Source organism: Procambarus clarkii, chromosome 73, assembly GCF_040958095.1.
Source record: "Procambarus clarkii isolate CNS0578487 chromosome 73, FALCON_Pclarkii_2.0, whole genome shotgun sequence".
Taxonomy (NCBI): Eukaryota; Metazoa; Arthropoda; class Malacostraca; order Decapoda; family Cambaridae; genus Procambarus; species Procambarus clarkii.
The window spans coordinates 25,114,155-25,130,657 of record NC_091222.1 but is presented as its reverse complement, the minus strand read 5'-3'; the positions used below and the strand labels follow the sequence as shown (position 1 = coordinate 25,130,657).

Sequence of the window (16,503 nt, the reverse complement as noted above, 5' to 3'; positions counted from 1 at the left end):
GGACAGCACGCTGGATTTGTGATCCTGTGGTCCTGGGTTCGATCCCAGGCGCCGGCGAGAAATAATGGGCAGAATTTCTTTCACCCTATGCCCCTGTTACCTAGCAGTAAAATAGGTACCTGGGAGTTAGTCAGCTGTCACGGGCTGCTTCCTGGGGGTGGAGGCCTGGTCGAGGACCGGGCCGCGGGGACACTAAAAAGCCCCGAAATCATCTCAAGATAACTCAAGAAGATCGCACATTAATTGAAAAAAAATGAAAAAAAAAAACAGCTTGATACCTCTACGATGAGAGAGCTGCGGGCCCAAAGAGAATAAAAGCTACAAACATTGAATATAATAAAAAAAATGACTAATTTTACACAAAATAAGCAATAATGAAAACAAAACTCCTTATCCACTTGGCTTACAATCAAAAAGATATATACATGTGAAATTTATATTCAATAACAAAGGTGCTGGTAATACCTTATACAAGATGCTATGTGCGTCTACCGTCACCCGGGGGTCAAGAGTAGATGTGCAGGCGATGAGTCACAATAACGTGGCTGAAGTATGTTGACCAGACCACACACTAAAAGTTGAAGGGACGACGACGTTTCGGTCCGTCCTGGACCATTCTCAAGTCGATTGTGATCAATCGACTTGAGAATGGTCCAGGACGGACCGAAACGTCGTCGTCCCTTCACCTTCTAGTGTGTGGTCTGGTCAACAAGAGTAGATGTTACAGCTGAGAGCACTCGAAGGTTAGTTTGTTGAGCTGGACACTAGCAAGCCCTTTTATATGGGCCATGACGTCATAATTGGCGCGAATTCTGGAGTTTAACAATCAGCAGGCAGGTAAACGATTGTTAGCTGATGGCATCTGGACCCCCTGCTGAGACAGGTGTCATGGGTACTAGAGGGGGGAGGGGGGAGGGGGAGGTGTGTCTAGACCAGCTCGTCCTCCAAACAAAGATCCAAAAGTGATTCCATGCACCCGCCAAACCCCCTGTTTATGAATGAAAAGCGGTTTACACACGACTCACAACTGCTGACGTTCGAACATATCCGGAACAAGTGCTTCACTGACGACTTGTGTTCGAACCACAACGCTGTAAATGCTTCACCCACGTACTACAAATACAAATAATCGCCAACAGAACCTAAACACCTAACCTAACCTAACCTAACCTAACCTAACCTAACCTAACCTAACCTATGCCTATATATGCACAATATGCTAATATATTATAATATTAATTTATACTTGAGAAAATTCCCGTTTTGAATGAACAGCATGTTAAAATTTATGAATGCGTCTGTGGGGTCGACCGCTGGATGGAATGGACTTGAGTCGAGGACGGGTTGGTCTAGACTCCCATACATTTTGGGCCCATATTGTTGTTGTCGTTGATAAATCTTGTTATAGCATGCTGATAAGTAGGCGGTAAAGGAAGAGGCAGGATCTACTGCTAAGCAGGATATTACGGTAACATAATAAACAAAAAAAAGCTGGTACGGACCTCAAATCTCACAACCTGTCCTCGACTCATGTCCATTCCATCCAGCGGTCGACCCCACGGACACATTCATAGATTTTTTACATGCTGTTCCTTCAAAACGGGAATTTTCTCTAATATAAGTTAATATTATAATATATTAGCATATTGTGCATATATAGGCATAAGTTAGGATAGATGTTTAGGTTCTGTTGGCAATTATTTGTATTTGTAGTACGTGGGTGAAGCATTTACAGCGTTGTGGTTCGAACACAAGTCGTCAGTGAAGCACTTGTTCCGGATATGTTCGAACGTCAGCAGTTGTGAGTCGTGTGTAAACCGCTTTTTATTCATAAACAGCTGAGGGTTTGGCGGGAGGATGGAATGGTCTTTGTGTCTTTGTTTGGAGGCAGCCCGTCCTCCAAACAAAGATCCAAAGACCATTCCATCCACCCGCCAAACCCTCAGCTGTTTATGAATGAAAAACGGTTTACACACGACTACACTGATGACGTCCGAACACTTCCGGAACAAGTGCTTCGTTCACGTCCTCTGTTCGAACCACAATTCTATAAATGCTTCACCCACGTACTACAAATACAAATAATTGCCAACAGAACCTAGACACCTAACCTAACCTAACCTAACCTAACCTAACCTAACCTAACCTAACCTAACCTAACCTACGCCAAACTATACATACCATTTTTATGTATAAGAATATTAATTTATATGAGAACAAACCAATTTTTAATACACAGTATGTTAAGATTGATGAATGAGTCAGGGGAGGAAGGCCGCTGCTTTAACCAGCCTAGTGTGAGGACGGGTTGCCCACGTACTACAAATAATCGCCAATAGAACCTACACACCTAACCTATGCCTATATATGCACAATATGCTAATATATTATAATATTAATTTATATTTGAGAAAATTCCCGTTTTGAATGAACAGCATGTAAAAATCTATGAATGTGTCTGTGGGGTCGACCGCTGGATGGAATGGACTTGAGGACGGGTTGATATAATCACGAATAGAAACCAAACACCTAGCCTAATCTACACCTAACTATACATAGAACTATATATATATATATATATATATATATATATATATATATATATATATATATATATATATATATATATATATATAGATCAAATCTGTAATACACATTACGTTAAAATTGACAAGTGCGTCGTGCGTAGTAGAGGGGGAGGGACTGCCGCCTCTTTAACGAGCTTAGCCTCACGATGAGTTGCACAGTCCCTCATTGGACTTGATGTAAATAGCTCAGCGCTTCATAGGACTGTATCCAAATAGCTCAGCGCTTTATAGGACTGAATCCAGATAGCTCAGCGCTTCATAGGACTTATCCAAATAGCTCAGCGCTTCACAGGACTGTATCCAAATTGTCAACAAGTCCAATATCAGGTGTTTGATAAATCGGAACATTGTTTAGATACCCCTCAAAAATAGTTTTTTTCCACTATGGCCATCTTTGCACTATAGCAGCTTTTAGACTGATGCTACTACCTTGGCCTCTCATATCGGGCATTCACCCGCCCTCCTTCCATATCTGTGTTCCACTCTCCAACTTCCCTCCCTCTTTTTTCCCACGCTGCTCCCCCCTTCCCCCAACAGTTGTAGGGGCAGGGGGTTGTATATAAGGTGTGGGTGGGGGATTTGAGGGTGATTCTTTTACGTGTGGTGGCCAGATGACTCTTCTAGCGTTGTGGCTGCTTGCTCTGACTCCTTACGCCTTGGGTAAGACCCGCCAAACACACACCGAAACTACGACGTTGGTACAACGTTCGAACAAGTTTTAACACCACCTAACCACTTATAACCACCAATATAGCAAGTTGTAACAACGTTCTAATACGTCATAAACACGTTAATCCAAGATGTGACAACTTTATTGCAAGTTGTAACAAGCGGAAAATAGAGACAGTTTCGGTTTGTGTTTCCAGGGGTGTCTCTCTCAACTCTAACTGGGGTCCTATGATCTCCCTTCTCCTTTTCCGTTTCTGTACAGGATGGTGATCCGGCGGTGCTCGGGACATCTTTCCTTCTGCACACACCTCTTCTTTTTCTCTCTAAGCACACTCTCCCCCGTCTCCTTCGTCCCTGCCCACACACGCCCTTACGACGTCGTCTCTCCACGATGTTTCAGCATTCTTGGAGGACAAGTGTCAATTATTACCGAACTGCTCAACCCGTTCTCGCAAATTCGTAAAGTCAATATTGACTTATTAACTACGTGCATAGGTGATATACTAAACATAATAGATACCCTTAAAAAGATTCATAGAAAACACCGACCTTACCTAACCTTGTTAGTATCTTAAGATAAGCATCTTATTGCTTCGTAATTACAATTATTACTTAACCTATACCTATTATAGGTTAGGTAATAATTGTAATTACGAAGCAATAAGATGCTTATCTTAACATACTAAGTAGGTTAGGTAAGGTCGGTGTTTTCTATGAATCTTTTTAAGGGTATCTATTATGTTAAGTATGTCACCTATGCACATATTTAATAAGTCAATATTGACTTATTAAATTTGCGAGAACGGGTTGCACTGCTTGTGAGAGTAAATACTATAATTACCACGGTCTGCTCACCTAAGGTCAACTCGTAAGTGTACTCGAGTTCCTCATCACTTAATATCCCGAATTTTGTGACTTGCTGTTAAAATAGTGAGAATTTGTGGGTATTAACTCACCGCAGGAATGGTGAAATACGCCTAAATGGTGAGCATCTTCTTCTTGAGGTTATCTTGAGATGATTTCGGGGCTTTTAGTGTCCCCGCGGCCCGGTCCTCGACCAGGCCTCCACCCCCAGGAAGTAGCCCGTGACAGCTGACTAACACCCAGGTACCTATTTTACTGCTAGGTAACAGGGGCATAGTGTGAATGAAACTCTGCCCATTGTTTCCCGCCGGCGCCTGGGATCGAACCCAGGACCACAGGATCACAAGTCCCGTGTGCTGTCCGCTCGGCCGACCAGCTCCCTTATGCATAATGACAGTTGATGATGTATGGTATTAGGAAGGTATATGTTGCATTTGTTTTTGTCGTTGAAGATTCATCTACTCTGAACAAAAGTGTCAAGTAACACGGGCTATGGCGATCCCAAAGTGGACATTTTTTTCCCCCCATATCCTCTGTGTTGCAGGATCGCCCCGGGCTTGGGAGGCGGAGATCCGCTGCTACGCCTCCACCAACAAGAACGGTGAATGGTTCGAGTTTAACGAGCCCGTGCCAAACCTGGCCAGCTTCAGCTTCGACAACACTGTTGAGAGTGTTACAGTCACCGGCATGTGAGTCCCTTCACCTACACACTTTCACCTACATTTTCACCTACACCTGGTCGACGACCGGGCCGCGGGGACGCTAAGCCCCGGAAGCACCTCAAGGTAACCTCAAGGTAAGGTATATCCCTTCCTCAGGCCTGTCTCCCTGGGGCCAGATTCACGAAAGCACTTGCGCAAGCACTTATGAACCTGGGGCCAGATTCACGAAAACACTTACGAATCTGGGGCCTGATTCACGAAGCAGTTACGCAAGCACTTACGAACGTGTACATCTTTCCTCAATCTTTGACGGCTTTTGTTACATTTATTAAACAGTTTACAAGCATGAAAACTTGCCAATCAACTGTTGTTATTGTTATAAACAGCCTCCTGGTGCTTCGGAGCTCATTAACTGTTTAATAATTGGAAACAAAGCCGCCAAAGATTGAGAAAAGATGGACAGGTTCGTAAGTGCTTGCGTAAGTGTTTTTGTGAATCTGGCCCCAGGTTCGTAAGTGCTTGCGTAAGTGTGTTCGTGAATCTGACCCCAGGTTCGTAAGTGCTTGCGTAAGTGTGTTCGTGAATCTGACCCCAGGTTCGTAAGTGCTTGCGTAAGTGTTTTCGTGAATCTGGCCCCAGGTTCGTAAGTGCTTGCGTAAGTGTTTTCGTGAATCTGGCCCCAGGTTCGTAAGTGCTTGCGTAAGTGTGTTCGTGAATCTGACCCCAGGTTCGTAAGTGCTTGCGTAAGTGTGTTCGTGAATCTGACCCCAGGTTCGTAAGTGCTTGCGTAAGTGTGTTCGTGAATCTGACCCCAGGTTCGTAAGTGCTTGCGTAAGTGTGTTCGTGAATCTGACCCCAGGTTCGTAAGTACTTGCGTAAGTGTGTTCGTGAATCTGGCCCCAGGTTCGTAAGTGCTTGCGTAAGTGTGTTCGTGAATCTGACCCCAGGTTCGTAAGTGCTTGCGTAAGTGTGTTCGTGAATCTGACCCCAGGTTCGTAAGTGCTTGCGTAAGTGTTTTCGTGAATCTGGCCCCAGGTTCGTAAGTGCTTGCGTAAGTGTGTTCGTGAATCTGACCCCAGGTTCGTAAGTGCTTGCGTAAGTGTTTTCGTGAATCTGACCCCAGGTTCGTAAGTGCTTGCGTAAGTGTTTTCATGAATCTGGCCCCAGGTTCGTAAGTGCTTGCGTAAGTGTTTTCGTGAATCTGACCCCAGGTTCGTAAGTGCTTGCGTAAGTGTTTTCATGAATCTGGCCCCAGGTTCGTAAGTGCTTGCGTAAGTGTTTTCGTGAATCTGACCCCAGGTTCGTAAGTGCTTGCGTAAGTGTTTTCATGAATCTGACCCCAGGTTCGTAAGTGCTTGCGTAAGTGTTTTCATGAATCTGACCCCAGGTTCGTAAGTGCTTGCGTAAGTGTTTTCATGAATCTGACCCCAGGTTCGTAAGTGCTTGCGTAAGTGTTTTCATGAATCTGGCCCCTGGAGTGTGTGTCTCTGCTACACCTGCAGACTATAAGTACTAAACAAAAGACAATATACCGTTTGTCTCTACACTCTTGGGGCCAGATTCACGAAAGCACTTACGCAAGCACTTACGAACCTGGGGTCAGATTCACGAACACACTTACGCAAGCACTTACGAACCTGGGGCCAGATTCACGAAAGCACTTACGCAAGCACTTACGAACCTGTACATCTTTTCTCAATCTTTGGCGGCTTTGTTTACAATTATTAAACAGTTAATGAGCTCCGAAGCACCAGGAGGCTGTTTATAACAATAACAACAGTTGATTGGCAAGTTTTCATGCTTGTAAACTGTTTAATAAATGCAGCCAAAGCCGTCAAAGATTGAGGAAAGATGTACACGTTCGTAAGTGCTTGCGTAAGTGCTTTCGTGAATCTGGGCGTTGGTGTACAAGAGTTAAGGTGTAACCTACAATGACCTTTCTCATCTTCACTCTCTTCCCCACATTCTCACTCTCCTTCACTCTTTCTGAATGAGTGCGAATGTGGAAAAATGTAATCATGTCTTCTATACAATATTGTAAACATTGTACTAGAGTTAAAACAGTCTTGGTTTACTTAGTATTTAATGTGTTAGAAGATTATCTGAAGAGTGAAGATATATCAGTGCTTCTGAGTATCTGAAGATATATCAGTGCTTCTGAGTATCTGAAGATATATCAGTGCTTCTGAGTATCTGAAGATATATCAGTGTCTCTGAGTATCTGAAGATATATCAGTGCTTCTGAGTATCTGAAGATATATCAGTGTCTCTGAATATCTGAAGATATATCAGTGTCTCTGAGTATCTGAAGATATATCAGTGTCTCTGAGTATCTGAAGATATATCAGTGTCTCTGAGTATCTGAAGATATATCAGTGTCTCTGAGTATCTGAAGATATATCAGTGCTTCTGAGTATCTGAAGATATATCAGTGTCTCTGAGTATCTGAAGATATATCAGTGCTTCTGAGTATCTGAAGATATATCAGTGTCTCTGAGTATCTGAAGATATATCAGTGCTTCTGAGTATCTGAAGATATATCAGTGTCTCTGAGTATCTGAAGATATATCAGTGTCTCTGAGTATCTGAAGATATATCAGTGTCTCTGAGTATCTGAAGATATATCAGTGCTTCTGAGTATCTGAAGATATATCAGTGTCTCTGAATATCTGAAGATATATCAGTGTCTCTGAGTATCTGAAGATATATCAGTGCTTCTGAGTATCTGAAGATATATCAGTGTCTCTGAGTATCTGAAGATATATCAGTGTCTGAGTATCTGAAGATATATCAGTGTCTCTGAGTATCTGAAGATATATCAGTGCTTCTGAGTATCTGAAGATATATCAGTGTCTCTGAGTATCTGAAGATATATCAGTGCTTCTGAGTATCTGAAGATATATCAGTGCTTCTGAGTATCTGAAGATATATCAGTGCTTCTGAGTATCTGAAGATATATCAGTGCTTCTGAGTATCTGAAGATATATCAGTGCTTCTGAGTATCTGAAGATATATCAGTGTCTCTGAGTATCTGAAGATATATCAGTGCTTCTGAGTATCTGAAGATATATCAGTGTCTCTGAGTATCTGAAGATATATCAGTGCTTCTGAGTATCTGAAGATATATCAGTGTCTCTGAGTATCTGAAGATATATCAGTGTCTCTGAGTATCTGAAGATATATCAGTGCTTCTGAGTATCTGAAGATATATCAGTGTCTCTGAATATCTGAAGCCATCTATCAAGAGGAAGCGCCAAGCCATCACGACTATATAGCACTGGGAAGGAATCAGGATAAGGATTTAGGATGGGACGAAGGAAAAGAAATGGTGCCCAACCACTTGTAAACAGTCGGGGATTGAACGTCGACCTGCATGAAGCAAGACCGTCGCTCTCTACCATCCACCCCAAGTGGTTGGGGCCCAGAGCATCAAGAACAACCCTCAATTAGAGTTATTAAAACAATTACGTCCGCTTTTTAACATTGCCGTATAATGCTTGCTGGGTAATCTAAATGATGGCAACACGTACCTTATAAACCTCTCCCACTCCATAAACAACTCCAACTGCTAATGTTAGCAATTATTCCGTCTTGTAACGTCTCGTTCATAATGTCTCATTAACATAGGGGCCTCGTAGCCTGGTGGATAGCGCGCAGGACTCGTAATTCTGTGGCGCGGGTTCGATTCCCGCACGAGGCAGAAACAAATGGGCAAGTTTCTTTGACCCTGAATGCCCCTGTTACCTAGCAGTAAATAGGTACCTGGGTGTTAGTCAGCTGTCACGGGCTGCTTCCTGGGAGTGGAGGCCTGGTCGAGGACCGGGCCGCGGGGACACTAAATCCCCGAAATCATCTCAAGATAACTTGCGAGATTGAATCGAATTCTCGTTATTATAATTTGATTCTGAATATTCTGTTTAATTTGAAAACTTCAAAATGGCAAAGGCTGAATAGGACTTTGATAAGACTTTGTTTTACGAACATACATGTTAATGTTAAGTAACATCTACGCCTTATACTCCAGTAACAGAATGGTGTAGGGAAGTGTAGACACTAGAAGGTGAAGGGACGACGACGTTTCGATCCGTCCTGGACCATTCTCAAGGCGATTGTGAATGGTCCAGGACGTTTCTTCATCACTAGCTGGCTATACTGGAACCCACCTATATCATACACTCCAGTAGGTGGATATCCTGGAACCCACCTACATCATACACTCCAGTAGGTGGATATCCTGGAACCCACCTACATCATACACTCCAGTAGGTGGATATGTTGGAACCCACCTACATCATACACTCCAGTAGGTGGATATCCTGGAACCCACCTACATCATATACTCCAGTAGGTGGATATCCTGGAACCCACCTACATCATATACTCCAGTAGCTGGCTATACTGGAACCCACCTACACCATATACTCCAGTAGGTGGATATACTGGAACCCACCTATATCATACACTCCAGTAGGTGGATATACTGGAACCCACCTACATCATACACTCCAGTAGGTGGATATACTGGAACCCACCTACATCATATACTCCAGTAGGTGGATATCCTGGAACCCACCTACATCATATACTCCAGTAGCTGGCTATACTGGAACCCACCTACATCATATACTCCAGTAGGTGGATATGTTGGAACCCACCTACATCATACACTCCAGTAGGTGGATATCCTGGAACCCACCTACATCATACACTCCAGTAGGTGGATATCCTGGAACCCACCTACATCATATACTCCAGTAGGTGGATATCCTGGAACCCACCTACATCATACACTCCAGTAGGTGGATATCCTGGAACCCACCTACATCATACACTCCAGTAGGTGGATATCCTGGAACCCACCTACATCATACACTCCAGTAGGTGGATATCCTGGAACCCACCTACATCATACACTCCAGTAGGTGGATATGTTGGAACCCACCTACATCATACACTCCAGTAGGTGGATATCCTGGAACCCACCTACATCATACACTCCAGTAGGTGGATATCCTGGAACCCACCTACATCATACACTCCAGTAGGTGGATATCCTGGAACCCACCTACATCATACACTCCAGTAGGTGGATATGTTGGAACCCACCTACATCATACACTCCAGTAGGTGGATATCCTGGAACCCACCTACATCATACACTCCAGTAGGTGGATATCCTGGAACCCACCTACATCATACACTCCAGTAGGTGGATATCCTGGAACCCACCTACATCATACACTCCAGTAGGTGGATATCCTGGAACCCACCTACATCATACACTCCAGTAGGTGGATATCCTGGAACCCACCTACATCATACACTCCAGTAGGTGGATATCCTGGAACCCACCTACATCATACACTCCAGTTGGTGGATATCCTGGAACCCACCTACATCATATACTCCAGTTGGTGGATATCCTGGAACCCACTTAAACACCTACACCATTCACTCCAGTGAGTAGTTACAGCTGATCCCTCCTACAGCACCAACTCTGTATTCCTGCAGGTGGATCTTGTACCAAGAACCCGACTACAACACCCAGGTCTCTGGTTCCGTCTTCTGGTTGGATGGTATCGACTTCACAGCGGACGTTCCCTCTCAATACGCTAATATGGTGAGAATTCTTCCTTGTGCTAAATAGTCCTCTGGCTTGGTACGTTCTTTGGTGATTACTCCTGTGTCTAAGTTTGTGGCAACTTTTTCAGCGTGAGAGGCGACGGCGCTGGAACCAATCGTATTGGCGTTTGCTTTTCCAGTGGAGACTTTTGGCGCCGTGGAGAGAGGAGGGAGGGCCTGCTGCATGGGTAACAGCTTCTCCCCCGTATCAACCTACCCAGGCTTTGCGCCCTGGAGAGAGGGGGGGGACCTGCTGCATGGGTAACAGCTTCTCCCCCGTATCAACCTACCCTGGCTTTGCGCCCTGGAGAGAGTGGGGGGGGACCTGCTGCATGGGTAACAGCTTCTCCCCCATATCAACCTACCCAGGCTTTGCGCCCTGGAGAGAGGGGGGGGGGACCTGCTGCATGGGTAACAGCTTCTCCCCCATATCAACCTACCCAGGCTTTGCGCCCTGGAGAGAGGGGGGGGGACCTGCTGCATGGGTAACAGCTTCTCCCCCATATCAACCTACCCTGGCTTTGCGCTCTGGAGAGGCCACTCCAGACCGACAACCAGAGCGCAACTCCATAGTCTCCGAGGACTGATGGATGTCTACTATTACCACTGCTACTACTTTTTCTAGCCTCTCACGCTAAAAACTTTGTCGCAATCTTACAAACACACAGGAAATAGAGTGACAGATAGGAAATATTTGATGTTTGGCCGATTAGTTATCTGTATATTGAAATGTCGTCAATTAGTTATCTGTTATTTATGTTAGATTTGTAAGTGTCTGTATTGTCCTTATCCTTCTAATTTTCAAGCCCTGGAGGGGAATTATCAGGAGAAAGTGCCAAGCCATCACGACTATATAGCACTGGGAAGGGGTCAGGATAAGGATTTGGGATAGGACTGAGGGGGTGGGGGAAGGAATGGTGCCCAACTACTTAGACGGTCGGGGATTGAACGCCGACCTGAATGAAGTCAGACCGTCGCTCTACCGTCCACCCCATGTGGTTAGACTGGAACTTGTGGCTTTCAAACTTTCATATTAGTTTTTTAATCTGTGTAGCTAGTCGAGATCAGAGAGATGCCAAAACTATGCAGAAAGGTACAAGTGCGTAAGTAATTACCAAAAGAAGGTACCAAGCCGGGAAGGTTATGAAGAATATTCAGGCGAGGAGTCACACTAACGTGGCTGAAGTATGTTGACCAGACCACACACTAGAAGCTGAAGGGACGACCACGACGTTTCGGTCCGTCCTGGACCACTCTCAAGTCGATTGAGAATGATCCAGGACGATCCACGATTCTCAAATCCACAATCGACTTGAGAATGGTCCAGGACGGACCGAAACGTCGTCGTCCCCACGGGAGACATCTCCCGTCACGCAGGGTGCAGTTGCACCTCCACAGATCTCCAGTATCAGCTCTTGATACTGGTAATGGCTCAAAAGGGCCACCACTTACGGGCTATTCATGCCCGTGCCACCTTTTGGATGGCTTAATCTTCTCTTGTCGTCGTCCCTTCACCTTCTAGTGTGTGGTCTGGTCAACACGTAGCACCATTCATAAGGGTACAAGAGTAGGCATCCATCAGTCTCAGGACTCCTGGTCAACAAAGGTGTCCAGCAGCTGGACACCCTCATAAAGACTGTGAAGCAGTATCCTCCCCCGCGATAACAGCTTGATGGTTAAATGCAACCTCAGAATACTGAAAAAAAAATTGTACCACTTACGGGCTATTCATGCCCGTGCCACCTCTTGGGTGGCTTAATCTTTATCAATCATCCATCAGTCTCAGGAGACTATGGAGTTGCGCTCTGGTTGTCGGTCTGGAGTGGCCTCACCAGGGCGCAACTAGTGAGGCCACTGGACCAAACTCTCACAAGTCAAGCCTGGCCTCGGGCCGGGCTTGGGGAGTAGAAGAACTCCCAGAACCCCATCAACCAGGTATCAACCAGGTATCAACTAATTAGAACTTCACGTCAAGGTTCTAATCAGTCTGAAATGTGCGTCGCCTCCCACAGGCCTCGTCTCTACGGTACGCTGGCAGCCCTTTCCAGCTGAACGAGGACTCCTGGACGATGTATACTGGGCAGGGGTTCACCGAGGACACCCTCTACGGCGCCTCTGATATGCCCTCCCTCGGACGCCTGTCCGCTGACGTCTCCTCCATCATCCTAACAGGCACCAGCGCCTGGACCTTCTACCAGTGAGTCTCGCTGGCTTTCCCACCGCACAAAAATTTCCTAAATAGCGCTAAAAATCTCTAAAATAGAATTAAATTATGGATAATTTACCTATACATATCACTAAGAGTTTATCCAGCTATGCCTCAATTATTCAAAGACTGCACAATAGATCTTCCCCAGTTACATCGGGTTATATGTTCTTCAAAATTTTAATGAAATATCCTTTACAGTATACAATGATTGTGTCGTTAGGGGGATAAGGAGGGTAGAAATAGCCTAAGCTACTCTATCCCTTTGAGATGTATTTATTGCTTATCTCAATAAACATACTTTAACTTGAACTTGTTAGGGGGATAATTTCGAACTTGTGAGGGGCCAAATCTGTGCTTGTGAACACTGCTGTGTGTATATTGGGTCCCTTACTGGATCTATATATATTTATTACTTAAACATGTGACGTTTAAGTGGTCATATTGGTGCTTGAACAGGGGAGAGAGTTACACCGGCGGGGGTGTGTGTCTGCGGCCAGACACCCATCACCACAACACTCTCTTCAAGAGCTTCGACGTCGGCATCTTCCCGACGGTAAGGTGGTTCTTCTTTAAAGTAAGGCTCATCTTCCCTAGAGTAAGGTTCATCTTCCCTAGAGTAAGGGTCATCTTCCCTAGAGTAAGGGTCATCTTCCCTAGAGTAAGGCTCATCTTCCCTAGAGTAAGGTTCATCTTCCCTAGAGTAAGGTTCATCTTCCCTAGAGTAAGGTTCATCTTCCCTAGAGTAAGGTTCATCTTCCCTAGAGTAAGGTTCATCTTCCCTAGAGTAAGGGTCATCTTCCCTAGAGTAAGGGTCATCTTCCCTAGAGTAAGGGTCATCTTCCCTAGAGTAAGGGTCATCTTCCCTAGAGTAAGGGTCATCTTCCCTAGAGTAAGGTTCATCTTCCCTAGAGTAAGGGTCATCTTCCCTAGAGTAAGGGTCATCTTCCCTAGAGTAAGGGTCATCTTCCCTAGAGTAAGGGTCATCTTCCCTAGAGTAAGGGTCATCTTCCCTAGAGTAAGGGTCATCTTCCCTAGAGTAAGGGTCATCTTCCCTAGAGTAAGGGTCATCTTCCCTAGAGTAAGGGTCATCTTCCCTAGAGTAAGGGTCATATTCCCTACAGTAAAGGTCATATTCCTTACAGTAAGGGTCATATTCCTTACAGTAGGGGTCATATTCCCTACAGTAGGGGTCATATTCCCTACAGTAAGGTTCATCTTCCCTAGAGTAAGGGTCATATTCCCTACAGTAAAGGTCATATTCCTTACAGTAAGGGTCATATTCCTTACAGTAGGGGTCATATTCCCTACAGTAGGGGTCATATTCCTTACAGTAGGGGTCATATTCCCTACAGTAGGGGTCATATTCCCTACAGTAAGGGTCATATTCCTTACAGTAAGGGTCATATTCCTTACAGTAAGGGTCATATTCCTTACAGTAGGGGTCATATTCCTTACAGTAAGGGTCATATTCCTTACAGTAGGGGTCATATTCCTTACAGTAAGGGTCATATTCCTTACAGTAGGGGTCATATTCCCTACAGTAGGGGTCATATTCCCTACAGTAAGGGTCATATTCCTTACAGTAAGGGTCATATTCCCTACAGTAGGGGTCATATTCCCTACAGTAAGGGTCATATTCCTTACAGTAGGGGTCATATTCCTTACAGTAAGGGTCATATTCCTTACAGTAGGGGTCATATTCCCTACAGTAAGGGTCATATTCCCTACAGTAAAGGTCATATTCCCTACAGTAGGGGTCATATTCCCTACAGTAAGGGTCATATTCCCTACATTAGGGGTCATATTCCCTACAGTAAGGGTCATATTCCCTACAGTAAGGGTCATATTCCCTACAGTAGGGGTCATCTTCGCTACAGTAGGGGTCATATTCCCTACAGTAAAGGTCATCTTCCCTACAGTAGGGGTCATCTTCGCTACAGTAGGGGTCATATTCCCTACAGTAAGGGTCATATTCCCTACAGTAAAGGTCATATTCCCTACAGTAGGGGTCATATTCCCTACAGTAAGGGTCATATTCCCTACAGTAAAGGTCATATTCCCTACAGTAAGGGTCATATTCCCTACAGTAAGAGTCATATTCCCTACAGTAGGGGTCATATTCCCTACAGTAAGGGTCATATTCCCTACAGTAAAGGTCATCTTCCCTACAGTAGGGGTCATCTTCGCTACAGTAGGGGTCATATTCCCTACAGTAAGGGTCATATTCCCTACAGTAAAGGTCATCTTCCCTACAGTAGGGGTCATCTTCGCTACAGTAGGGGTCATATTCCCTACAGTAAAGGTCATCTTCCCTATGGGAAGGTTCAACATATGCCTTTCTGCCCTGTATGAGTTACAGAAATTAGAGAATATCTAATTTAATATTGGTAATTTCTCATGTGTACAGAGCATTTGGCAGGCATAGTGAAGTTACGGAACATTATTTCATATGTTAGTAATATCTGAACACATAGCAGGATTTGTGCTGACAAGAGCCAGAAACCTGCATTAATATTCACTAAAGCTTTCCAACTTAAAATAATGTAAGTTTAGTTAAGCTTCGAGTATGTTTTCCCAAGTTGATCAATTCCCATTATCTTCATAAGTCGATTAATCAATTACTTAATAATATATTCAAATCAAATCTAATGTAAAGTAACTTTACCAAATCTTGGTAAAGTTACTCATTTGTTATTCAATAACTGTACATGATCACTACGTCATCAAAATTGAAATATAAATATCTATTCTTTATCACTTTTCTATTTTATTAAAGTCTCTTATCTTATATTTCTCACATTCTTATCTTTCATGTTAAGATTTCACATCTTGACTGACAAAATATTTTTCTGATATGTCGTCCAAGTCGGTATACAGCTTGTCGATGTTGTGTTTGGTCGACGTACAATCGAAATTTCCGGGTTCGAGTCCCGGGCGGGACAGAAATGATTGGGCACATTTCTTTGAACCTAATGCACATGTTCACCTAGCAGTGAGTAGGTACTCAGGAGTTAGTCATCTTATTGTGGGAGTGCATCCTTGGGTGAGGTCAGTAATTCGACTTTGGGGGGGGGGGGGAGAGGGAAGCTTGATATAAGCCTAACGTGTATGAATACACTCTGGCTTCCTGTCCCCCGACACAGTGAATTAAAAGACAAATTATAACTATATGTGGCTGATGTGGCTTCATTAACATGGTATGTGAGGCATCTGACTCATGTTTCTCTGATCCACAGTCCGCTGAGTTCAACCTCCAAGATAACAGCATCAGGTCGGTGAGGAAGGGATGCTACTCTGAGGCCGTGGCTCCCTACAACTCTACCACCACCTACTTCGGGGAGTACTCTGCCAGTGGTGCCTGGGGGTACTTCCACCTTTAGGTGCCTCAGGGGCATACCTACCTCTAGGTGCTTGGAGGGGGCATGCCCTCCTCTAGGTGCTAACCTAACCTATCAATGCAGATGCTCATTGGACCGAGCAAGCTTCCAAATTAAGGTTCCTTAATTTCCTCAAGTGTCAGGAGATGATGTAGTGTGTGTGTGTGTGTGTGTGTGTGTGTGTGTGTGTGTGTGTGTGTGTGTGTGTGTGTGTGTGTGTGTGTGTGTGTGTGTGTGTGTGTGTGTGTGCCACTATCCTGGCGGTGTTCCTGGTAACTTGCTGTAATGTTTAGTTTTGTAATAATACACTACAAATGTTTACACGTACATTCAGTAATATGGTACACAACAAATATAATGTAAGTTGAAACACACTAGGTATTATTTAATAAACATTAATTAAATATATAAGTACCATTATTACTAGTGTCTTATTTGGAACTGTTGTGATGGCATGTTATTATACAGAACAACAAAGTTGTAAGGGAATAATGTTTTACAATGACTGCAAT

The 16,503-nt window shown here is 44.3% G+C and overlaps 2 protein-coding genes across 3 annotated transcripts in view; one reads left to right on the top strand and one right to left on the bottom strand.

Moving 5' to 3' along the window:
- The window catches only part of LOC123774135 (uncharacterized), a 60,997-nt gene extending 60,333 nt beyond the window's left edge, over positions 1-664 (bottom strand). Inside the window, exon 1 of one of the 2 annotated variants that reach the window (XM_069312704.1) lies at positions 466-664. The gene's annotated coding sequence lies outside the window, so the exon portion shown is untranslated. The remainder of the gene's footprint in view (positions 1-465) is intronic. The other variant, XM_069312703.1, reaches the window with a different exon arrangement.
- A 2,528-nt stretch (positions 665-3,192) lies between these two features.
- On the top strand, positions 3,193-15,994 carry LOC123774178 (uncharacterized). Its single transcript, XM_045768320.2, has 6 exons — positions 3,193-3,248; positions 4,666-4,810; positions 10,295-10,403; positions 12,418-12,602; positions 13,071-13,167; positions 15,851-15,994. The coding sequence occupies exons 1-6, from the start codon at positions 3,200-3,202 to the stop codon at positions 15,992-15,994; spliced, it is 729 nt and encodes a 242-aa protein (XP_045624276.1). The 5' UTR covers positions 3,193-3,199.
- The last annotated feature ends 509 nt before the right edge of the window (positions 15,995-16,503 follow it).